Here is a 26,122-nt window from a genome sequence, read left to right on the forward strand (position 1 = left end):
AAAAAACTCATATGGAAAGTGAACTGCCATCTTTCTACCAATTTAAAAGTATGCTTTTTAATCTCCTTTAAAAATTTTGAAACAGTCATTCTAATTTCACGTATATAGAATCACCAAACTAATTCATGTCTCCCTCATTTAGTTTGATCAAGCAGCTGATGCTGAACTCGCCTGGATTGGAGAAACAGAAAAGAAACTGATGTCTCTGGGTGATATTAGGCTTGAGCAAGACCAGACCGCAGCTCAGCTACAAGTTCAAAAGGTAAAAGAAATGCATTTCCAACTGTCATGTTAATTATTGGCCAGCACGCTCTCCATCTAGAAAATGTACTAGTGTGATTTAATTTTATGTCTATCATAATGCATTTCAAAAATAGTTTTTGCTCCATGTACTCTTATTTTTTATTGCTGACCAGTTCTTATTGTGTTTCAAGGCTTTTACCATGGAGATTTTGCGACACAAGGATACTATAGATGGACTTGTTAAATCTGGGGATAAGATAATGAACACATGCACTGAAGAAGAGAAACAGACCATAAAGGTAAAGTTCCGTAAGTTTGCAGCTACAGTGGATGTGAAGATAATATATAAGTAGGAAGATTCCTATTATGTATCTTTCAAAAAACTGATGAAAAAGCTTTAATTACATCCACTTCTAGTCTGAGGTTTGTAACACTGGAAGAAATGCTGTCATGTATCTCTATTCTTCCTTCAGGATGTTCAAAGAGCAAGCACTGTGTACTTACTTCATTGTCTGACACTACTTTGTAGCCCCATTTGTCTCTGGCGTGGTAAATAGCATTTTAGCCAATGAGATGATTGAGTGACTAGGTATTAGTCAGCTGGGGTGATGCGTGTGGAATCTGGCTGTTGATCTTCCTCGCTTCTCTTGGGTCTGTGAAGCTCTGGCTGGGTGTGTGCATTTCTGTGCCCCATTCAGTGGCTGGCACCTCAGTGTGAATCTTTACTTTCATTTCTGATGATTTCAGTCTGAGCCTTGTTCTTGTTTGCCAAGAATGTTCCATCCTGTTGACTAACACAGCCTCTGAAAGGTGTTCTTATGCATTTGTTTATGTGTACACACAGAGCCTGAGGTGGGGGACTGACACGACATATAAACGTATCTATACATGTGCATACATACATGCAGATCTTTCCTACTGGTATTTTATAATGGATTATTTTTTTTTTGTGCTAACTTGTGGATGTGTTATGTGAATGATGTGCCTGGATATGTCACGTGAATCGGGTCCTTCCAGTGACCAGCAGTACTTCGCTAATTGTGCTGTGCTGCAGCATCTCTGAATAAATTTGATTTGCTCTTAAGTGAATTTAAAATAGATGAGCTGTTCAGTCTATTAAAATGTAGTCATAAGGGAGAGCAATTTTAGGTGGGCCTCTATTGAATATATGCATTAGTCAAAAATACTGTGCGTCTGTGTGTTAGGCTGTTTTGTCCTTTGGATAGCATCTCTATACATAATTTACATGCAAGACATAACAAATGAAACGATAGTTTGTTCTGCCAGAAATATTTTTTGCTTCACATTCAATGGCTTTTTTATATGTTTAGTTTTTCCAAGGCCAGTATTTACATGCATTGTTGCATGTTATATTTCATGGAAATGATAACATGGGCAGTCCTCCACAAGAAGAATGTATAGTTCGTTGATACTGTTGTTATCATATCCCCAAACAGAGTAGGTTTGTAACGTTTAAACCTTGTAGTTCCATCATATTAATGGTAACACATCCTCATTAATTAACACATGATAACCTGGAAAATAATGTGGTTTCTGTGGGAAGTTTGTAAGCTACAAGCAGGACAGCATACCCTATTCTCTTGTCAGATTTTCAAAACCAAGATTTTTGTGAGCTGTTCATGATGCTTTGATTCAGAAATGCTGTGGAAAACTTGGCTTCTGCCACGGGCTGCTGAAGATGGGTGCTTTCTGTAAGGAACTGGGGCTACAACGTGCAGTCAAATAATCTGCAGCTTGACTGGAAATCCTGTGAATGGTGTTGTTTGTAAATATCGGACATTGTTAAATGTATTTTAATTAATTAGAAAGCACCCTGCCAAATTCAGATCTCCCACGATATTGATTCTTTCCTCTAAACACTCTGGTACTGTAGAAATACAATCAAAACTAAGATTTGGTTCGCCGTGGTTTGGTGTTATAATTATCAAAGACTCTTTAGAAATCAGGGTAATAGACGTGTGGAAAGACAGACATTGCTATTTTTTTTTTTGTTAATATTATTTTACAGAAAAAACTGGAAAGCCTGTTACAGAAATACGATACAGTCTGTCAAATGAACTCTGAGAGAAACCTCCAGCTGGAACGGGCTCAGTCTCTGGTTAATCAGTTTTGGGAGACTTATGAAGAGCTTTGGCCATGGTTAACTGAAACAGAAATGATCATCTCTCAGCTTCCTGCACCAGCCCTTGAATATGAAACCTTAAAGCAACAACAAGAAGAACATCGGGTAAGAATTTTGTTGTTTAAAAAAAATAAAACAAAATGTGAAAAGCTAAGTTGTATTCTGCTGAGAGAACTGTGGAATACTCTAGTGAGTACTTAAAACCCAGACAGTTATACTTCTATTGAAAAAAGTTATTTAAACTAATAATAGTGAATGTCTCTACTGTTTTTCCAAACTCTGCACACAAACAAGATTATCTGGGGAAGGCAGCAAACAATGTAAAACCATAGAAGAGGGCTAAAGTGGAAAAAATGCCATTATAGTGACAGATCTGAGCATACAAAAGCTGATAGCTTAGAAGTGTGTTTAAAAGTAAGCAGTATTGGAACAAACCGAACCCATTAACAGAACAGAAATTGGATGATGAAGTAAGAACCAAAAAAAGGTAAGAGGAGACTATAGAAAGAGCTAGAGTACCTGCTGTCAGCCTCCTGAAACTGAAATGTTCTGTGTGTACAGCCTGTATATAAGTAAGCATGCATACAACCTCATGTACGTATTATAAAAAATGGCATTTCTTTTGTTGATATCTTGGGAACTGAAGACTGATAATTCTAGGCCCAAGATTTCAGTGCTTTGGCTCCAGCCAACCCCATAACCATTTCTCACATAAAGTATACTTGTTATGTAATAATTTAAAAAATAATAATTGTTTAACAGAACATTGCAAAACAGAGGGAATGTTGTTGTAGGCTGGCCTCCATATGGGCTTTCTTACAGAGAGAAATAATCAGCTGGGATAAAAATCCGTATGCTTCATAGATGGCTTCTAGTATTACGTGGCATCAGATTTATCCCACCAGTGTTAAAAGCCTGCACATGCAAAGCCCATATTCCTACTGGAGGTACCTGGCTCTCCTTACAGAGCACAGAGTGACTACTTGTGGGCTTTTTTAATTTTAGCTGTTTCAATTAAGTGACTCAAGGTAGATAGGGTGAAGCCTGGCTTCAAATTCCTGTTTACTCTGAGACCAGTGAATGAAGATGTGCCACTTTGATACATTGGTAAACATGGGGTTCACTCGTTTGTGTCCACAAAGAACAAACATTCTCTGCAAAGACTAGGTATGTAATAGGAGCTTGTCAAACTATCTTGATTAGTCACCATGAACCAAATCACACTGCTTTACTTATAGGTTTGGTCCCCATCTACTTTAATCATTCTGCTTGGTTGAGAGGCCCTTCATCTGGGCTTGTATTTTTGCATTTTCCCTGGGCTATGCCATTAGCAGAGATTTGTTTAAGCAGAAGATTAATGTCTGGCAATTTTAACACGTAATCTGATCTGAAATGCTTGTTTACTGGAATTGTTTACCCAATCATAGATCATGGCAAAGACCAGATCATTTGTAGCAATACTGAAAAGAAAAAAAAAGGTTCTGAATACAAATACTTTTCTGTATTCTCTTATATATATTCACTTATATTTCTATTATCATGCAGTTAATCGGTTTGAATTTAGCTTTTGGCAGAGGGAGAGTACCAGCATCATAAGGTTTGCACCTAGAAATGGGGACTCTGCGGATCTATTTGTGCACAAAAATAAAATACATAGGATGATTTTCTAAAAACTTTCCAACTATTCTTAGTTCAGCTTTTTCCTTTTCTGTGCTAAGCAGTACTGTTTTTCTTGGTGCAAGGCATACAAGTAGAATTCCATTCTCAGTAAGTATCTGGGGTCAGATTTTTTTTTTTTTTTTTTTTGTATTTTCATTGCTATTTCTTCATCAGCAGACAGTGGTTTGTCATGGTCAATGTCTGTTCAATCTTCCCAACCTCTCCTCTTCTAGGGAGGAGCAAGGAGGCAAGCCAGTAACAGGATTCCTTTTTAAGGGAAGGACCTCAGTTGAAGAGAAGAGGATTTATTTACACTGAGACTGATACAAGCCCTTTTCTGTGTCTTCATTAATTTAAACAAACCCTAAGCTAGGAGGAGCAGAGCATGTGCCTGCTCCAGCCTTTCATGTTCCTGCACAGTGGCTCTAGGCTAGAAATGCGTGGATCTCACGGCACTGAGAGGAACGGTGCCTCAAAAGACAGAGGGATTTTTCTGAAAAGGAAAGGATGAACTAAGCAAATAAACAAAACCAGAGGGAAGGGTTGGGCTGCTCCCCCCCAGATCTTTCCCTTTTGTCACATCTGTGGGTGCAAGTAAACAAAACCGAAATACGTAGTCAAGTCAGAAGACAGGACGGTTACCTTGTGACCTTTCAGGTCCACCAGTCTCTATCCAGTTTTCTGCAGTTTTGACTTATTTTGGGGGTGGTAGATGAGATCAAATGTAATGTACATATTAATTACCTATTAAACTTTGTGTCTTCTAAGTAACAGCACTGTTGGGTAGATGGAGTGGTCTGGTGGCCGGAGGGGAGACTGCTAATCCTGGTTGACTGTTCTCTGCTGATCTGTCTTCATTGTCCTCTGTCCTTTTCACTGGTTTCTTTGACCCCCCTCTTTGTGCCAGTTTCCTGTCCTTAAGTCAAGGACAATTTGCATGAATATCCTTGTAATGTCAATACCTTGTTCTCTGACGCTCTTCAATGGAAGACTTCTTGATAAGTAGCAAATACCAACATGAAACTGTATAAACATAGTGGTGTTATGCAAATGTTTGGAATATGGTTGCCATTTCTGTCATTACAGCTCCTAAAAAACGACGAGGAGTGTCTGTTGCCAGCATCATGTGCATAGCTGGCACCTTGCATCCTACACCTAATGATAGCCCTACAGGAGGAGGGATATGCCCTGCTGGGCCTTGCCAGTGCATCTGTAATTGTGATGTTTTACGGCTGGCTAGCTCGGTGTTGGAAAGGGCGCCATCCCTGGCAGAGCAGTCATTAACTTTATTTGATGTTATTTGTGCTTTACATTAAGATGACGGGTATTTGTTTGGAATTCCTTGCCAGCTGGATGTGTTAGAAGTGCGGACAGCTGTAATGTGGTGGTGTAAGCCTAAGAAACTGATAAGTTGTTTCGTTTGTTATAGCAACTGCGTGAGCTGATTGCTGAACACAAGCCTCATATAGATAAGATGAACAAAACCGGGCCTCAATTGCTGGAGCTGAGCCCAGGAGAAGGTTTTTCTATCCAAGAGAAATATGTGGCAGCTGACACCCTTTACAGTAAAATTAAGGAAGATGTCAAAAAGCGAGCTTTGGCGCTGGACGAAGCCATTTCTCAGTGTACCCAGGTATCAGTTTAAGTTTAAAGTATAATTGGATTCATTCAAATGGAAAGATACACAGACATTATCATCTTATATGTATACATCAAGACTAAACTGCTGTTTTATCTGGATTTTTCAACTGAATGGCCTGTGAATGTTCAAATCGCTGCTCATGGCACTGATTCTTTTTTTGAGGGGTTATGATTATATATATTGGTCACTGTTACGATGATTCTGTTGCAGTTAAAAATGTTACAGCTTCTCAATATCAAAGTTCCTTTTAAAAAGGAACATTTAGTCTAAAAATGTGGGATTTTCAGTTTGTTCTGTTTCTTCTTACTGGTCTGTTACTAGCTGATGCTTTGTTAGTTGATATTGATGTCACTATTAATCAGTTAGCTTACATAAAGTTATATCTAGGACTTGGCAGCTTTAGTTACAGTCCTTTACCGATGGAACTAGAGGGTACTTCACTTCAGTTGTAATAGCATTTGCTCTTCATTGTAGACCCAACAGGAACTTAATGTAATATATGCTTGAGCTGTTACAGAAAAGTGTTGTGAGCAAAGTTAGACTTCACAAAATGTCATCGTAAGCAGAAAATTCAGATCAAGTCCCTGACAGCTGTGTATCTTAGGTTCATCACTCTGTAGAATGAACCTTGATAGAGTAATGTTAGGTATCAGGTCCTAGAGACTACTAGATATTGGATTGTCATTATATCCTAACTGAAATTCTTTTATTTGACAACAAATTCAGATAAAAACAACAACCTCATTAAACTGTGTACATGAACACAAAAACCTGAATAAAAATACTGTGTTCTGTACTGCTGTTTTTATGATAAGTTCCCCTTTTATGTTGTTGGCTGGAAATTAAGTGCTCTATTTCTGCTTAGGTCTAAAATACTAAATCAAGAAATAGACCTTAAAGTTCTCATCAAGTCTCATTCCAAATAATTGTCTTCATATGTCATGGTACTTTACACTGTATTCCTAACCACTATAGGCAAAATCTAAGAAGATAAGGGAAAAAGGTGACATCAGCTGTCATCCTATTTTCGACCTGGTTGTAGACTTTATTACGTTGTGCTTTCAGTCATTCTAAACAGCCTCCTGATTCACACCTCTGAAAGAAGCCTGATTTTTTAGATTCAGTGTTTTTCGTTATCATATAAGCTCAGGCCTCCCCCCCTTTGCAGCTGCACATTTGAAAACTAAGGTGTTTATTTAGTATTTGATTTCTTGCTTTGTATGTGACAGACGTTAACATGAAGAGCTAAAGTACAGAGAAGTGCAGAAGGCTAGGTACAGAAAGCAAGAATAAAAATGCATTCTTTGGTAACAGCTAGAATATAATCAGATGTTGAAAAAAACACTTAATTACTTACAAAATGAACCTTAAAGTATTTCATGTCCATACATGTAAATGTATCCACAGATGAGAAAGCAAAACATTGGAATGTCCAGAATGTAATTTTATATAATCTCTTTTTTATTAAGTATGTATCACCATGCTCTGTAGCATGGTGGGTATGTCAGTGTTTGTCTAGACAGTACTGGAAGAATAATTAGTTAAATCTTCAGGTTTCAAATTATGTTAAATTGCCTTATGTATCAAAGGCAGCATGTGACCTATGGAGCCAGAATGAGAGGTTATAATGACTTCCCTTTCTTCCTTTTAAGTTCTAAAACACCTTGCCTCAGTCATTGAAGAGTAAAGTGAGGCCCATTGAGTGCAATGCCAATTTAAAAATGCAATATACATGCCCTAGAATTAGACCTGGATATTGCCAGTTTAATTTCAGGTTGAATCACTTCTGTAAGGTTTTGTTGCTACAATCAGTTTTACAGAAATCTTGAAGAAATCTGCTTACCTTTATGCGTTATTGCATTTTGAGAGCTTGTGTGATATTCACACTTCTGCTGAAAACAGGTAGCATTAGTCTGAGTCTGTAACATTATTAGAACTTAACTTTGGACCTGTACGGATGAACCATGCTAATTAACTAAGATGTAGCTGAGTTTCTGGGCACCTGGGCTCTGAGTCAAAGATGGGTGAAGGCAATAAATGCTGTTGTGTGCTTTTAGTTGCAGAAAGAAATGCACATTTGCTTCACTAATGAGCACCACCTGGGCACCAGGCAAATGTCTTATTGAATGACCTCAAATACCAAATTTTAATCAGTGGTTATATGAGATATGTTGGTCCTGATATGAAAATACGTGTATTTAATACTAAGGTGAATATATTCCTGAACTGATGAGATCAGAAAGCCATGACTCTCCAAAATAAGATAGAAAGTAATGCACAAACTCTGCGGGACTGCATGCAGGTAGATGCTGCCATATGTGAAGTATTTTCAGATGGAGTGTCTCAGAACTAAACCCAGACTTCATACTAGAATTCAGAGTCTCTTCAATCTGAGAGGAAGTACTATTTTGCAAGGTCATGTTTTTAATTTAGATATTAAAAGAGGGAGAGAACCACCGGGGGGTATTGCAAGTTGCATGTATATAACTAGAGATATTAAATATGTCAATTTTGAAGTATCTTATTCCAAGAGAATTTTCCGATGCAGTTTTTCAAATGTTTTTCTCTTCTACCCTTTCTTTCTGTTCTTCACCACCCTCTCAGTTTCATGACAAGATAGATCCAACTCTTGAGAGTCTGAAACGCATAGTTGAACGTCTGAGGCAGCCGCCTTCAATCTCAGCAGAGGTTGAGAAGATTAAAGAGCAAATCAGTGAAAATAAGAATGTGTCAATGGATCTGGAAAAACTTCAGCCGGTCTATGAGACGCTTAAACAGCGAGGGGAGGAAATGATTGCTCGCTCAGAAGGAGCAGACAAGGATATATCTGCAAAAGGTAGTAGACTGAGGAAAGGTTCATGTAGCGGAAATGCAGCAAGCTGCATCACATAAAGCTCTTCAGTTCTGATGATCACAAATCTGGGGATTGTGTTCTTCTGAAGAAGCTGTGAAAGATATAAAAAAGCAAGGCATTGTTTTAGTAATTGTGGCTCTGACCTTTGTTTTAATTTTAAATGCCTTGTTGGTTGTTTCCACTTAACATCTTAAAAAGTCCTGTAAAGAAACAGTTTTAAAGTCTAAATTTTAAAATGTTCACATATGTTTCTGCTGTAGAACTGTAGAGATATTTATGGCCAAGAATTGTTTGCCAAGGTAGTAATTTAGTTCCTTTGTTGTTTAGCTGTTCAAGATAAACTAGACCAAATGGTCCTCATTTGGCAAGACATCCAGACCTTGACTGAGGAAAGGGAGGCCAAATTATTGGACGTAATGGAACTAGCTGAAAAGTTTTGGTGTGATCATATGGCTCTTGTAGCTACTATTAAAGATACTCAGGACTTCATTCGAGAACTGGAGGGACCTGGAGTTGACCCATCTATTGTCAAGCAACAGCAAGAAGCTGCTGAGGTCAGTACAAAGTATTCTGTTGATTTAAAATGTTCTATTCACAGTATGCAGGGGAAAGATGGAATTACTATGAAATACCACAGGAGACTTTTTTTAGAGACAAAGAGGGGTAATTACATAGAAATTTACTATAATGATATCTCAAGGGTCTGTGGCAAATAATACGTATCAGTGCTTAATTGCAATGAGCGTACAACTTGTGCTTGTCATTATATTTACATATCTGTGTATAAGCATATATAATACGCATGTCACTGAGACTTTTAAAAGTTTCACATACTTCAGATTCCGAGTAATACCTAACATCTAAATGAAAGGGATACAGACGTGTGTATTATGCTGCAAGTCTGTAATTATTTATGCTGATAGCTAAAAATTTGAAAGTTGAATGATAACCTCCGAAAAAGAAAACATTCTGATTAAAGAAATCTAATTTAACACTTCCTGTTTATTTCTTCCATCTCATACAAAATGACATCATTATCCATTGTTGTAATTTAGACTGATGTCAGTTGATTTCACTCTGACACTGCAAAGGTCAGTGGATGGTTAAGGATGCTTAAAATACAAGCATCCAATTGTAAGTCCGGGCAACTTTAAAGAAACAAAAGTCACATCCTGGTGTGTCTACCTTAAAAGCAAGCTCTACATAGATTATTAAATTTAGTATTAGCAGTGTTGGATTATTTTTTTTTCCTTTGTAGGCTGTTAAAGAGGAAATTGACGGATTGCAAGAAGAACTAGAAACAGTTGTGAGCCTTGGTTCTGAACTTAGAGCTGCTTGTGGGGAGCCTGACAAACCTATTGTCAACAAGAGTATAGATGAGGTATGGGAAATGCAGATGCTTAAGTCTGTTACGTTAGATGCTTGTTCAGCTGAAAGTAGTATTCCCTGTCTCCCAACAAATTCTGAAAATAAATTCATTTTATTGCTTCATTGATAATTTTTTTAAGAGTTTTTCTTTTTTTGTAAAAATATTTATTGATTAATGCAATAGATGAGTATTTCTTGCAAAAGTAATGCTAGAATAAGTTTCATGTGTATTTGCTTTGTGCCAAGTAAGACATCTTAACTGAGACAATTCTATTCACATGACTACAAAGGACTTTCTTTTGATTTCTCTCATGTTAAGTAATGTAAGTTTCTTTTAAGCTACCTTCATTGTAATGATGCAACTCCAAATGACTTCGTAATATTTCCCATATTCACTATAATCCCTATATCAATAAAAATATAGTCAGTATTCAATTACAAAGCTTCTGTAATACAGAACCTGTAGTGTATTCTGAAGGAAACTAACTATGCAGTGATGGGTAGAACAAGAGTTTTAATATGGAATGAATATGAAATGTTTATGGTTAATTTATTGGTGCTACTGGGCAGTGACTTTTTATTTAGTGAATGCAAATTACATAGCAGTAAAATTATTTTTGTTCATTGGAGCAAATTGCACTTATTTGCAGCTGAATTCTGCCTGGGATGCCTTAAACAAAACATGGAAAGAACGGGTGGACAAACTTGCTGAAGCCATGCAGGCAGCTGTTCAATACCAAGATGGACTGCAGGTAGGTTGGTGTGATATACTTAACCCAATCTTAAGTTAATAGGAGTTAATGTGGTTGTATTAAAAATGCAATGGGATTTTGTAGGTTATATGTAATGTATCACTCTGATTATAGTGACTATTTTCTTCAGCAGGCAGGCATCTTTTTTTTTTTTTTTTCTAATTAGACATGAAATGTATTGATTTCTTTGCGTTGTTCATATATTGCACGATATTTAGATTCCAAAATAAAATCTCCTTGTTTATTGACGAGACCAGAGTTTTACTGATACCACACAAATTCATAGCAATCCTGCTCATATTTTCTTGTGATAGGCCATTCACACGATAGGCAAGCTGTGACACATTTACATGATCTGAAAGGAATAGAATATAGGTCTATAAACTCACTGTGGCTATTCTTCTTGAACAGAGGACAGTTAAAAAACTTCAATTAAATTTAATCTTTACTGTTAGTCAATTAAATATGTAAGTTTGAATATAGGAAGAAAAAATAAGTTGCTGGACTATTATAGTAATTCATAGTATAATGTATCTAATCACAATTCTTCAGAAGACATTCACTTTTTAAATCTGTAGGTAAAGATATCTTTTGTCTGTATGTGTTGTATATTTGGTTGCAGGTTTCTTCGTAGGTTTGGCTTAGCGACATCTCTCGTCTTTTGTCAGTGGATGGCTGGAAGATTGAAACATTTTAAAAGATTCCAAACATAATTGGATTTTGCAAAACTATTTTTTCTCAATGGAATTAACATCTGTCTTGGTTCATTGAATCCTTGAAATATAAAATTACAGTTTCACATGACACTGAGCAAGTTGTTTGTGTGTTCAGTGCAGATCTGGCAGCAGAACACTCCTTAATAATAATGCAATGTGCCTGTTTTCCAGTGCACCTCATTATGGATTTTTCTCCCAGTGCTCTTACATTCATGCTGTGCAGAGGCTGACATGTAGGGTTATCTTAGGAACATTGCCATTGGTTTAAGTGTTCTGTGTTTTCTGTGGCTGAACATCGTACAGGCTTGGTACTTTGTGAAAGAACTGTATTTAAATGCCTTTTGGTGCTCATTGCAGTAGACAATCTGAAAAGTGTTGTGGACAGATTGTTAGCGGTACTGCAGTTGCCTTATCTTATTGAGCTTGTTGAGTGAGGGCAGTTCTCACTCAGGCAACTATAGGCAGCTCTGACAAGCACTGCTAAGCCTTTCTCCATCATGAATCATGGTTAACAGGCAGGGAAAAGGGGCCTAGCAGAGTTTTTTTTTTCCCTATAAAAATACCCAGATGTATATAGCTGTTGGTAATGTGCAAGTAGTTCCAATAAATGTTTGATTCTTAATGATGTTTAATAATCACAGTTGAAAATGTGATACTGTTCAGCCACAACTTGCCATCTTAGCTCCAAGAGGCTATGGAACTGAGAGTTGATCTTGTACTTACTTCTCAGAGTGTGCATAAAAATTGCTGATCTTGCTCAAGGAGTAAAGTGCTACTTAGCATGAGTACTGGCGGAATATTGCTGCTCACAGAAGCTCAGTTTGGCAGTACATACATTCTTGTAACCACTACCTGGAATACTGTTTGATCCCTTGCCTTGTCAATATTGGAGGTTTCATTGAAGAAAACTGTTTTATTTCAAAGAGCATAGCAATATTGTTCTGAAGTAAAACAAATTCTGGTATTTTACTGGGTACAGCTTTTAACCATGATACTATTTCTCTCTGCTCACGCTTGAATTTCATGCTATGATTTTCAGGCAATATTTGACTGGGTAGACATTGCTGGCATCAAGTTAGCGTCTATGTCCCCAGTTGGAACAGATCTGGAGACAGTGAAGCAGCAAACTGAGGAACTGAAGGTATGAACTAGCTATTTATTTCATTTGTATTTCCATCCGTCTGAATTTTCCTGCATTGTTTAGTGCTTTTCTGTATTCTCCAGACTGAAAAGCAATTTTCATTTTCAATTTTTAGTTTTTTAAAAAAATGTATCTGTATGAAAATTTCAAATAATGTTTAATTGCAAAGTTTGCATTTTAAAATACGTGGCTCAAGGCTTTGGAATAGATTTTGATGAGACTGTTTTATTCTGTGACTGTGTTCAGATACTCGGAAAATACTTTTAATAGCATTAGTTCTCTTTCAAAGGCTGTAAGGTTATGAAGAGAGTTCTTTTGCTATGACATTTAAATTTTCTGGCTTCCACCGATGTCCTGGTTTCAGTTAGAACAGAGTTGATTTTCTTCCTAGTAGCTGGTGGAATGCTATGTTTTGGCTTAGGATGAGAAGAGTGCTGATAACACCCCGATGTTTCAATTGTTGCAGAGCAGTGCTTATACCAAGCCAAGGACATCTCAGCTTCTTGCTCTGTCCTGCCAACGGGCAGGCTGGGGGTGCAGTAAGAGCTGGGAGGGGACAGACCCAGGACAGGTGACCCAAACTAGCCAAAGGGGTATTCCATACCATCTGACGTCATGCTAAACAATATATAGGGGTGGCTAGCCGGGGGAGGGGGGCCAGACTGCTCGGGGTTGGGCTGAGCATCTGTCAGCGGGTGGTGAGCAATTGCATTGTGCATCACTTGTTTGTACACATTATTATTATTATTATTATTATTATTATTATTATTATTATTATTATTATTATTATTATTATTATTATTATTATTATCCTGTCTTATTAAACTGTCTTTTTCTCAACTCACGGGCTTCACTTTCCATTTCTCTCCCCTGTCCTAGAGAGGGAGGGGAGAGGGTGAGTGAACGGCTGCGTGGTGTTTAGCTGCCGGCTGGGTTAAACCACGACAACCATAAACAGTTTTCTTGATGTTCTAAGAGGCACACCTCCAGAGCTTCACTTCTGCCATTGCTGACTTTCTCTAAATGTTTAACCGTATCACATCATTCCCAATACGTCCAGTAAGCTGTAAATCAAAATTTCAGATTTAGAATCCTGTCTGTATTGATCTATGACTAAGCAAACTCTTGATGTTGGTAGACTGCTCTACAAATTTTAGGTAAAAAGCAGGGATGTATAATAACTGGGGGATGTTCCTGAATTGTGCCATATTTTTAATATACAAACAAGAGAGATCATTGGAGAGGACTTTCCTATTGGAAATCTTTGTCATCCTCTGCTCACAGTTAGCAATATCTGGTGGGATAGTAAGACGTTGCATATTTTCACTTAGCTGGACCTGAGTGGATTATCAGTATCTTATATGCATTTTGATCCAGGAAAACAAAGCCCTAGATCTATGAAAGTTGACAGTGATGCATTATTACTGTAAATATTGCTGTACTGTGCTATACTCAAGATCATTACTTATGATATATTTATTTGTATTATTTTCTATTTATCATAGCACTTTAAAACAGACGCTTATCAGCAGCAGATAGAAATGGAAAGACTGAACCATCAAGCAGAACTATTGCTGAAGAAAGTAACACAGGAAAGTGACAAGCACACTGTTCAAGACCCTCTCTCAGAGCTCAAGCTAATGTGGGATAGCCTAGAAGAAAAAATTATAAATAGACAGGTAAATAAACCTGAAGGTGGGGGCTTCATTCATGACTTGGATTTGTGAGAAAAGCTTTTCCTTATGCATAATGTTTGTATCAATTTACATATTTAGTCTTTTTGGTTTGGAAATTACAGAACTATGTATAATGGAATTTGAATTTCATAATTTGCTGAGTTGCTTTTATGTTTTTTTTTCAACCCTTAGTATTTTTGTCACTTCTTCTGTCGGCAGTGTCATGTCAAATCATTATTATTTCATTTTGGCTATTTAATGACACCTTAAGTAGCAGTTGAAAACATGTTTATATGTGAAAAAAAAAAAAGCTGCTGAACCAAGCACTTTTTCTTAAAACTTTAGTACTGTTTCACTACTCTACACAACATTAAATTGTCAAAAAGAGTTAAAGATGCGGTGTTTTGAAGTGTGTTTTTTTCCTCTAAACTGAATCATTTAACTGCGAAGAAAAAGTTTAAAGAAGTCCGTGCACCAAGATGTATTTATATTTAAATTACATTTTAAATGATGAAAACTTCTGTCATATCTCTGATGAGAGGACCTTCAATCTTAACTCTGCTCTGGTTACATGGCATCTTCAGAGGTCAGGAATTTAAGCCTAGGATGTCAGGCTTTACAAGGGAATTGCTAGCTCAGCTCTAACTATGATGCAGTTGGATAACTGTTTGTCTCTGTTTTTTATGCTATCATATGCATGGACTCCACTCTGGAGTATGGTGACTAATGGTAATTTAAGCTGATTCAATAGCATCATGAAACCGTTTCATTATTAATTTATTTTATTTTTACTATAGCACAAGCTGGAAGGTGCCTTGTTAGCCTTGGGGCAGTTCCAACATGCCCTGGATGAGTTACTGACATGGCTGACGCATACAGAAGACTTGCTGAATGAACAGAAACCCGTGGGTGGAGACCCCAAGGCTATTGAAATTGAACTTGCCAAACATCATGTATGTAATTATAATGAATATGAACTGAAATGTTTTCTGAGGTTTATCTTAGAGATGAGTCTTGTAGTAAAACTTTGCACTTGATAAATAATTCCCTATAGAGATTTTTCATGATGCAGAAATTCAGGCTTAGAAGAACTAACATCTTTTTGTTTGCTTCTTTATATTCCTTCTTCCTTGCATATACCACACAAGTGGCATAGGTTTTAGCCAAAAACAGCAGCTCACCCTGGCCTCCCCCTTTACTCACCTTTTTTTGATCCAGGGAGATCAAAAGTCATCAAACCTGTTACTCTTCCTGAAGCAATACACTCTTGATTAGTTGTTAAGGCCACATCTTACAAAACATACTTCACCTTTACACAGCTTTGTTCTTTCTTATCAGAAAAAAATATTTTGATTTTTAGCTATGAAGTCTGCAAAATTGTATCTTAGTTGGGTCTAACTAGAACAGAGAATGCTGCTCTGAATCTCTTAGCAAATTTTAGGGGTATCCATATCTTCATGTTTTTCTCCTTGCAATGTAAGGGGTTTTTTTGGTGATGGCGGTGTTTTGTTTTGTTTTTTTTGTTTGTTGCAGGATAGTTAGTAGCTAAATTGGCATTGGAGCCCATGGAAGAATATTTCCATTATTCATTTATTTTGAAGAGTATCTCTAAAGAGCAAAAGATCTTCTCTACTTGTTTGTGTGGCTCAGTGCTGTTCATGATGATGTGTTTTTTGTAGGCCTGAAGATTTCATGCTAACCTCATAAATCCTCTCCTGCCTTTTAGTTTTTGGCTTGCATATGATGTGAAAAGCATTCTCATTCAGAGTTAATTTTTGGCTTAGAGAGAATAGATTGAAATTGACAGTACACAGATAATTAAGGCATTTTCATTATCTGTATCAATGCCACTATGCTTCTGAAGCCTTTTGGGTAGTCAGTTGGAACTTGGGCAGAGTAAAATATATGCATGCCCTGTGTGACTACTGATGGAAACTAGCCCTTTAAAAAATAATAATAATTACAAACCCAGCTTCCACTCCATGAACAATTTATATGTGTTTTACTACTGAAGAAGCATCCAGACATCAGTTATGACTTCATCTGCCTTCAGTACTGAAGGAGTTCAGCAAACACATGAACCAATCTACTTCCGTTTCGTAAAACAGAGTTTATAGGTTAGGAAGTTCACACGGTAGTGCATCCTGTGGTAGTCTGGAAAAACATCCATCTCCTGAATAACTTTGGACAGAATAAACCTTGTTCCTAGTGAGCCTCAGTAGGAAGGAAGGGATAAGATTCATCTGCTTGTGTGAATATCCCCCTTTTTTTTCCTGTCAGGAAAATAAAACAACAAATACCTTCCAGTGCGTAGCCTAGAAGAATTAAAGCAAGTGTGATACATGTTTGTGCACCTTGTGATACTAGGACTACTTGTAACTTGCTTTTATATCAGGTGCTTTGTATGTTTTATTTGAAAGTTCTTCTGTTTTTAGCTTTTTTTTTTTTTTTCCTTATACTAGTATTTTGATGGAGATAAGTTTGAACCAGTGGAAGAGAGCAGTCATAAAGTTTGACTTTTTAAGTAGTGTTTTTCATTCCCTTCTTAACCATTTCACACATCTTTTTCTGTTCTTTATTCTGGGTATTTCAAAAGCTTCCATTAATCTTAATGAAATCTTTCTGAAAACAGTGTCTTTTTCCCAATTGTACTTTTTTGTCCTTGGTGGTTTTACTGTGGGTGGTGGTAACAGGTTTTAAAACAGATGGAGATTTTATCGTGTTAGTATTACAGTCGTTCCCCAGCTCTTAGGACAGTTGAAGTGTCCTGCTAGCCTGTCATAACACAAAGTTGGCTGTAGACCTGAAATGCCAGAAAAGACATTGTGGCAGTCAGAAGATTGTTGTCTTCTTGCTCCCCTCTCTCTTCTCTTCTTAGCCTACTGCTTCAAGAGTAATCAGCAATAGTATGTATAACATTGTTTTCACACCTTGCCCTCAAAACCAAAGAAAAGTGCTAGTAAAGAAATGGATGTAGTAAACGAAGGAAAGTGAGGTAATACTGGATGCCTCAGAAGTGATTCTTCACTAGCAGTGCCAGAAAGCTTTCATAATTTCAGGAAGTTATTTATTCATAAAGAATACTCTTTTTTTTTTTCAATATATAACAATAAAATACAGCATTTTGGCAGATTGGTCTGTTACTGCTTTTGAGTGAAGTAAGATTAGTTATTAGCTTTAGTCACTAGTACTTGTGCTGATTTTAAACTATTGCATTATAACTGGGTTAGAACTAGTTTGGTTACTGTTTTCCTTCCTTCCATAACTTATCAGCATGGCCAGTCACAGGTGCTGTGTGTTACAATTGTAGGTGCTACAAAACGATGTTTTAGCTCACCAGTCTACAGTGGAAGCAGTTAAGAAAGCTGGAAGTGACCTGATTGAATCAAGTGCTGTTGAAGAAGCAAGTAATTTACGGAGCAAGTTGGAACTTCTGAATCAGCGCTGGCAGAATGTGTTGGAAAAAACAGAACAAAGGAAACAGCAGCTGGACAGTGCCTTGATCCAGGTGAACAGGAAATGATCAGATAGAGATAACTCAGAAAAAGTGTCTTTTTACATGAAATACATAGATGCGTGTATTAGAAGTTGGTCTAAATAAAAAAATAGACGCTCCTAAATTTGGAGGAAGTTTGGAACCAACTGTGTCTTCCACAGCTGGCCATTGTCTTTTGTAGTGCTGCATCAAGACTTTAGTTTTGACCTATGTATTTTTAAAAGGCGAAATTTCTGTGTAGGTATATTAATCAGGGAAAACATTGATCTCACAGTTGCTTGTTTAACCTTCTTTTAGGATTTCCATAATTTTTGTTTTTATCATTTATGATAAATGCAGTTAGCTTAAATTTTGTTTTTCCTTTGCTTTTTATTCATTTCCTCCAATTATTGCAAATACCTGATTGAATCTGTTGCTAGTATACTTCTGCATCTGAGTTAGTATTTAGAATGGAAAACATTTAAGTAAGCTCTAAAATGATATGGTGTAATTTAGGCCCAAGGTTTCCATGGTGAAGTTGAAGATATGCAGCAATGGCTGACAGACACTGAACGTCAGCTGTTGGCATCAAAACCTGTTGGAGGCTTACCAGAAACAGCAAGAGAACAGCTTAATACCCATATGGTAAGTATCAGTATTAGAATGCTTTGCAAATTGCATTTCAGGGCTAACTATCTTTCACGAGTGTTTATGGTAAATACAGAGCATGTTCTATATATCACAATGTCTGTACAGTATCTTAAAAAAAATTTAATGGCCTTCAAAACAACACTGTTATTTTCAGTGTAGTGAAAGTAGTAACTTGGGAGGTGCCCAAAGCAGAGCCATTAATAGTGTTGAGACTATAAAATAAGCTTTTTCATCCATAGTTTCAGTAACAAAAACAGAAAGTGTTTACAGATTTTTTGGTAATTCGTATGCTTCTTTTCCCTTCTGTTCCCATAACTAGAATTGATGTTCTTTCTCAGATACAAAGATGAATCTAAAAGTGATCCACATTCATTTGGACTTTGAATTAAGGGGTTCAATCCTTTATTCTTTATTTAACCAAAGCTGACGCTGAAATCATCGTTAGCCCAGATATAATAAGGAGTAATGGGTCATATAAACTCTGCTTTAATTAGAAATGGAAATCTGATCAGGATGTCTGAATTATTCCCTTCCTTCACTTCCTTCCTTTAAAAGATAAACCCTATGGATTTTTTCCCCTGTAGAACCATAGAGCTTGATAAAGGATGCCTTGACTTGAAGTCTTGAGGTAACTCAGGGGAATGTGGCTCCTGGTGCTCCACTTATAGAAAATCATGCTGTGCTGCTAGGCCTGGATATAAGCCCAAACCCAGGGATCTGAACTCCTGACCTCCTGGCTCAGATGTAATAGTGATATTTTCTGAACTGTCCTTGAGCTCTAACATGCCTGACACAGTTTCCATTAAAACACTGCATTGTCACAGCTTCATAAATCAGGTTTTATTTTGGAATGATGCTAAAGGCCATTGCCCACATATGTGGGGCATTTTTTTCAAAATTTAACGGCAACTGTTTTTGAGAAGGGACGTTATTTATAGTTTTTGAATCAGTTATGACAGGAAACAAGCACAAAACACAGAAATAACGTTGATTCTTTGACATCCCCCTCCCCTCAAATCTTTCTAAATTTTGTGTTTTGAAAAAACAAACAAACAACAACAAAAAAAAAACAAAAACACAGAATCAAAAAAGTAAAGAAACGACCAACCAACCCTTTTTGTTCCTGCAAGAGTGGGGGCTGTCTAATCAAGAACCTGTGGGAGTCAGTGGAATTCTTTCCATTTTTCATCCTGGGCCTGGAATCACACACAGAATTGCGGTTGATGTTGGAAGGGACCTCTGAGGATCACCTAGTCCAATCCCCCCTGCACATTGCATGGGATGGCATCCAGGCAGGTTTTGGATATATGCGGAGAAAGAGACTCCACAACGTCTCTGGGCTATCAGATCAAGACCCAAAAAAATTCACTGAAAAAGTTCAGGGTGTTTAGGGTATATTCTTCTACTATGCAAATCAGTAAGCCATTTTCTATATTTCTTGCATTTACAGATTGAGTAGTTAAGGAATCTTAAAACTGAATGTAATATTGTTAGAACAAGTATGAATGTGTCCCCAGTAATAGTAATCTATATGTACAATTGTTTCCTAACTGTACATTTTTACAGCTGCAAACATCATCTTGTTATTTTTTAATGTATTTAACTTTTAAAAAATAGGATTTTATTTCAGTTTAGTTAAACTCAGTGCATCTGTGCAGTTCTCTGTGAATTCTCTGGCTTTTTGGCAGCTGAAATGCTGAGGCCAGTTGTCCGGTTGAGAACAATTTGTCATAACTTCCAAATTCAAACTGCTCTTAAGGGATACAAACCATGTTCATTTGTGACCTGAAACTGAAAAGGAAATTTTACTATATTTTGTTGTCTTTCTCATTGGAAATAACATTATGAATCATCATCTTGAGTATAAGGTCTGTTTCTGCAGTTCTGAATAAGGACTCAACTGTAATCAGTTCACAAATGGAGTTGCGATTGGGTAGCATTTCCAGCTAGGGCAGCTCCAGGAATACAAGAGAGACGAAGCAATGTTATAGGACACCAACAAAAAAGGGGCTTAGAAAGAGGCCTCCTATCTCAGACTGAGCCTACCCCAGTGTTTGAGGCCACTCTTGCCATGCTGTGTCCCACTTGTGATGCACTCCCTACGTTGACTTCTGAGGGGTTCCTACACTGCAGTAGAATAAGGTGCTCTGGGGAGTTAAGGAAACCAGAAATATTTTTAGGAGTTTGGGAACATAGGAAGAATCAGGCTAGGTCACAACAGTTTTTCATGGACCTTAGGAAGAAAGAAAGGAAGCTTTCTGGCCTTAGCTCATGATTCAACTGAATTTCTGCTTTACCCTCCTCTGTAATCAGATATAAATAACCCTCTGTCCAAAATCTCTTACCCCAGAGAAAATGTTGGTTTTATGCTCTTTTCTTGGGGATAAGAGGATAAAGTTCTTTTCCTCCCATCAGCAAATCAATTATTGCTCATCTCCTGGAAGACGTTCCTCACTTTGGAGCCTATACCAACTTTGTTGGTGCATTTTGAAAGGTCTGTTGCCCCTTTGAGTCAGAGGGACATATATGAGCTCCAATTCTCTTGCCACCTCATCTTCAACATGGTTAAAAGAGAGCAGTGAGTCCAATAGTTAGCAGGTAAAACAGTTATTACCATTATTTTTCCAGCTCTCTGTATATGTGTAAAATGTCTGCAGTGCTCTTGCCTAGTGAGCGAGGGAAGATACAGACAAAACAAAAGAGATGATGTACGATAAAGCAGCCCTCCCAAGTTGTCCCACCTGCTTTCGAAGGTGTGTGGGTAGGTCGGCTTTCAGTGAATGCTGACACTTTTTGTGTTTCAGCTACAGATGGACTGCAAACTAAGAGAGTTATAGCAAATCTTGTGCAATGAGATAAGTGCATAGTACTTTCTTTGCCAAGCTTTGGATCTCAGAAAAAAACATCTGACAGACAATACAAGTTCTCATTTCCTGAAGAATTGGGCCCTTTCTTTGCTCATTTGGCTTTTTATGAATTGCATATGTTTCCTCTATTAGTCTTAATCATACCCGCAAAATGCTGGGGGAGGAATAAATACTATGCTAACATTTGTAAAGAGTATTGAATTTCTACCTGACTTATATTTTGTTGGTTTCTTTATTTAGGAACTTTGTGCAGCCTTTGAAGCCAAAGAAGAGACATATAAGTGTCTAATGCAGAAAGGCCAGCAGATGCTTGCAAGATGCCCAGAGTCTGCCGAAACAAATGTTGAGCAGGACATAAATAACTTAAAAGAAAAATGGGAATCAGTACAAACAAAGCTCAGTGAAAGAAAAGTATGTTTTTTACATAAAAATAGTAGTGTATATCATGTATTTAGGACTGCTAGTGTTTTGTCCTTTTACACATGCATACTTGCTTGGTCTTTTAGATCTAAAGTTGTAGAGAAATTTTGGAGAATTCATTGGTATATTTAGCAAGTACTAGGAAAAAATGGGATTCTAGGAGTTTATTATCCTTATCTGGGGGTGAGGGCAGGTGAGAAGGGCAGAAGGTTGTTCCATAGAAATATGTTAACTGATACTGATGATACTCACTTTACAGGCTGAGGGCTTTTCTGTTTTTTACTACAGTGATCATAGACATGAGAGAAGGAATTAAATTATTTCATCATTCAAGTTTATTTCCTTCTCTGTATGGAATTGCTGCATTAATTTTTCTAGCTTTTATCCATTTTTTTTTTTGTTAAAAATCCCAAACACTTGGCCGTCTGCCACTTAGTTCAAGTGACTGCCTTCTGCTCTACTGTAGATCAATACCATGATTTCACTGATGTGCAGCATACTTTTTCTTATTATTAACTTCATTTTGCTTTCATTCCTTCACGAAGTGTAGTGCATTTGTTCTACCTCAGTCAAACAATGAAGAAAGTCAATAATTACAAACAGAGGAACTTGAACTCTCTGTACAGCCCTGATGTATGTAAAGCACAAATATTTAACTCACAACTTTGTCATATTTTAAAGTGAGAATTCTGGTACATACTAAGGTAACTGCATAATGAAAGAGTGTCAGACTAATTAATACATAACATGAGTGCCTTCTTGCAGGAAGATGTAAGGTTGGAGTGCTCAGCTGAGCCAGCAGTACAACTGAAAATCTGACTGCTCTTTCATAGTCAACAAAAAACCCTGTATCCAAAAGTTCAGGCAACCACAATGACAATTGTGCATTGTTAAAGAAAAGTGTCTAGGCAAACTTGTTCTTTCTTTAGTGCAAGAGAACAAATAAGATGACCTCTCTGAGGCTCTTCCAAGTGTACTGCCACATTAGATTTCTGATATTATACAGGTTTTGCATACAAAATCTTAAATCCCTATGTCCCACTATGATTAACTACCAGAAGATGAAATGATCTAAAATAGAAAATGCATCCTACTACTACATGCTGTATTTTACACTATCATACATAGTGTCACTGTTACTTTTCTATCTATCTCCTTTAACATGCTCAAATGCAGGCTATTATTTTAAAATACAAAACTCAGAAACTTGGAGTTGGGAAAATGCTTAAAAATGTTAAACTAAATGCTAAATTAAAACAGTTTACTCCAAAATGCTAAACTAAGATAGTTTACTTGGCTGAAGCCCCTGCACAATATCAAACGCTATTAAAATATGACCTATCTTTACAGACCAAACTGGAAGAAGCTCTTAATTTAGCAATGGAGTTCCACAACTCACTTCAAGATTTCATCAACTGGCTTACTCAGGCAGAGCAAACTCTAACTGCAGCTTCTCGGCCAAGTCTTATCTTGGACACTGTCTTGTTTCAAATTGATGAACACAAGGTATGTAAAGAAACAGATGTGTAATGTTTTTCTCCAGTTCTGCAGAGATACTTTAACAATGTTCAAATGAACCCTGCAACACTAGCACTTAGAAACATTTATTTTGTTTAAAATTTCATTTTATAGTCTTGCTACATCATTCCGTATCAGACTGTTTTTTTCGGTGTTTATCCAGCATATGAGCAACCTAGTGTTTAGAGTAATTTTCTACTTTTTTTCCCAAGGTTTTTGCCACAGAGGTGAATTCTCATCGAGATCAGATCATAGAACTGGACAAAACTGGAACCCATTTGAAATACTTCAGCCAGAAACAGGATGTTGTCCTTATTAAGAATCTGCTGATTAGTGTACAGAGTAGATGGGAAAAAGTAGTCCAGCGCTTAGTTGAAAGGGGAAGAGCTTTGGATGATGCAAGGAAACGAGCCAAACAGGTAATCGAACAACAGCTGTTGTACAATTCTTTGAACTTAGCTGAAATTACAACCAGACTCTTGAAGTATATGGTGCTTTAAAGCACACTTTCATGTAAGTCTGGGTTAGTGTAACAGGCTCTCGGTTAGTGGAGCAATTTCAGTGATTCAATCATGGTGCACTTCATTTAGAAGGTGAAAGCTTCATTTTCAACTTGAGCAGTGACTTCTGTCTGCAGTACGGGATGGTTTGAAAGAAGAAAGTTAGTGTGGCTTCCAGATGTAGATTAGTAGTGCCATCTGTCCTCAAAAAGAAGTTACACAATCGACCCCTTAGCTATTAAAGAACATGTCAAACCCCTATTAGTAGTCTGTGAGAATATTGCTTTGCATTTTCTTCTTGGGTTTACATTTTGCCCTAGTTAATACACACCATTTCTTCGATTTCTTTTGGTAGTTACTAGACCATTATCTTCCGTGTGGTAAGATTTCTGCCACACGGAATTTTATCTTACGAACCCAGAGAGGTTTTTACAGACTTCTCACCAGGGAGCATTATTTTTTTTCCTTAGACTCATGTTTCCCTCACTGAAGAACATAAATGATAAGATGCAAAATGTGTGAGAGGAATGTAATATATTGAAACATCAATAGGAAGTTCGAGGTTTTTTTAATCACATAGAGCTTTGGTTATGTTCACAGCCAAACCACATTCTCATGTTCACTGTTACTGCCACGCAGCTCATAGAGTAAGAACTCTTCTGAGCAATAAATTAGGCCATAAACCAATCAAACATTATTCATTTTCCGGCAGTTTCTGTTGTGCATTCACACATGTGGCCATTCTGCAATGAGATGGACAGTAGAGAAAATTACATCCCTGCATCCATTTACAGAGCTGAATACAATGAGTTTTATTCATTTAGGATAACAACTATCTGTACAGAGCAGGGGAGGAATACTTAGGCCTGATCCACAGCCCTGAACACCAGGGTCCTAGAGACTTAACAGTTTTCTGAACTGGTTTCTTGTACTTTCATGTGTAGGCAGCCCAGGCAAGAAAAATTTTCAAGAGGCATGGAGAGAGAAATGACAGGCTTGGAAAAATCCTGTCCCAGAGGGCTGCCACTTTGTGAAAGCTGGTTGAATCTCGAGTCTTTCCCTGCTTCCTTCCCTGAAGCACTGTTGTTGTTGAGAAAGGAAGGAAGATCAAGAATCTGTTCTGTGCCCGTCAAGATAGTACTTGATATAATGAGAGCATTTATGAATGTCTCAGGGAAAATCTTGGGCAATCATCCAGGCAGTTTTCCCCAGTGATTTACAGCTGTCATCCCATGCAGGCAATAGCTAAATCCCATTCTTGATGTATTTTGTATTCATTACTAAGAAGGCAGGAATCTAAATGACCAACACATAAACAGAAGTTACCAATGTGTCTGTGAAAGACGCACACTAGGCATACAGATTATGTACATTAAAAATTGCTAAAAAGGAGGCTAAGTCCAGTGGAACCCATGGTTGAGCCAGTCCCTCTTTGAGAAGCCTGGGAGAAAAATCACACCAAACCTTTCCCAGGGTTTTGGTACTTGTTTGGCCTGTAAAGAACTAGTCAAGGTTTAATGTTTATGAACTGTTTTATGCACCAGTGCATTTCTACATCTATGCAAATCTCACTTTCCTGCAGTTCCATGAAGCCTGGCACAAACTTATGGAGTGGCTGGAAGAATCTGAGAAATCTCTGGACTCTGATCTTGAAATTGCAAATGATCCTGACAAAATAAAGATGCAGCTTGCGCAGCATAAGGTAAGTCATGACTGACGAAATGCAAGATGCCCATGGAGATGTAAGTCTCAACCTTGTACTGTTCAGTCAGCAAAGGAAGTAAACTTATGGCCTCACTACAATGAAGAGTTTGTTAGCATTGAATTAAATGGTGGCGTGTTACAGGTGGGGAGTCAAGAAAGCTCTTAACAGAACCTGGTCTGTGGTAGAATGGTTAATGATGAAGAGGAAAGACATAAAAATACAGCACCAGGGAAACTTTAAAAAGGGAAAGTAATACTCCCTCAGAAGAGGAATCCCTGAAGAGGTTATAGGCTTTTTTTTTTTCAGTCCTTACAACACAAACTTACCATCCAGTTACTTTGCTTGGTATTTTCCTTTTAATACTACAGGACAACCTCAGAAATAAAAAACAATCTTGCATTTTGATCGACAGCTGCTTTTTAAGTCAAGTAGAAGTAATAATGAAGTCCTCCATAAAGTACAGTGGCTCTGTTAGTCGAAAAGGTAGTTTCTCTGTATAGGATTAAAAATTCCAGGACCGCCTTTCCACAAATGCAGCTACAGAGGAGTAAGTGTAAAAATCTCTGCCATTGACATGGCTTTTCAAACAAATAAAGTTGATGTAAAAATGAAGGAAGCTCTACAGTTATAGCAGACAGAAAAAAATGAAGGACAGACAACGTCTTCATTTTTACTTTTGTAAACAGCCTAAAATAATGTATTAGGGAGGATTCAAGTGGGTGACATAGCATCTTCAGAGACAGGCTGTGTCTAAAGATTTATCTTGGAGCAGTTTCATCAGAGACAAGTATT

At 37.3% G+C, this 26,122-nt stretch overlaps 1 protein-coding gene across 42 annotated transcripts in view; it reads left to right on the forward strand.

Moving 5' to 3' along the window:
- Positions 1-26,122, forward strand: part of DST (dystonin) — a 297,166-nt gene that overhangs the window by 241,426 nt on the left and 29,618 nt on the right. For all 42 annotated transcript variants that reach the window (XM_072036347.1, XM_038176486.2, XM_072036332.1 and 39 more), the window contains 17 exons: positions 143-262; positions 435-542; positions 2,273-2,491; positions 5,475-5,678; positions 8,292-8,523; positions 8,869-9,095; positions 9,800-9,922; positions 10,560-10,661; positions 12,417-12,518; positions 14,024-14,197; positions 14,992-15,147; positions 17,505-17,702; positions 18,186-18,314; positions 21,428-21,598; positions 22,958-23,113; positions 23,338-23,544; positions 25,208-25,327. In XM_072036347.1, coding sequence (XP_071892448.1) covers positions 143-262; positions 435-542; positions 2,273-2,491; positions 5,475-5,678; positions 8,292-8,523; positions 8,869-9,095; positions 9,800-9,922; positions 10,560-10,661; positions 12,417-12,518; positions 14,024-14,197; positions 14,992-15,147; positions 17,505-17,702; positions 18,186-18,314; positions 21,428-21,598; positions 22,958-23,113; positions 23,338-23,544; positions 25,208-25,327 — 2,748 coding nt within the window. The remainder of the gene's footprint in view (positions 1-142; positions 263-434; positions 543-2,272; positions 2,492-5,474; positions 5,679-8,291; positions 8,524-8,868; positions 9,096-9,799; positions 9,923-10,559; positions 10,662-12,416; positions 12,519-14,023; positions 14,198-14,991; positions 15,148-17,504; positions 17,703-18,185; positions 18,315-21,427; positions 21,599-22,957; positions 23,114-23,337; positions 23,545-25,207; positions 25,328-26,122) is intronic.

The sequence above is a fragment of the Anas platyrhynchos genome, chromosome 3 (assembly GCF_047663525.1).
Source record: "Anas platyrhynchos isolate ZD024472 breed Pekin duck chromosome 3, IASCAAS_PekinDuck_T2T, whole genome shotgun sequence".
Classification (NCBI taxonomy): Eukaryota; Metazoa; Chordata; class Aves; order Anseriformes; family Anatidae; genus Anas; species Anas platyrhynchos.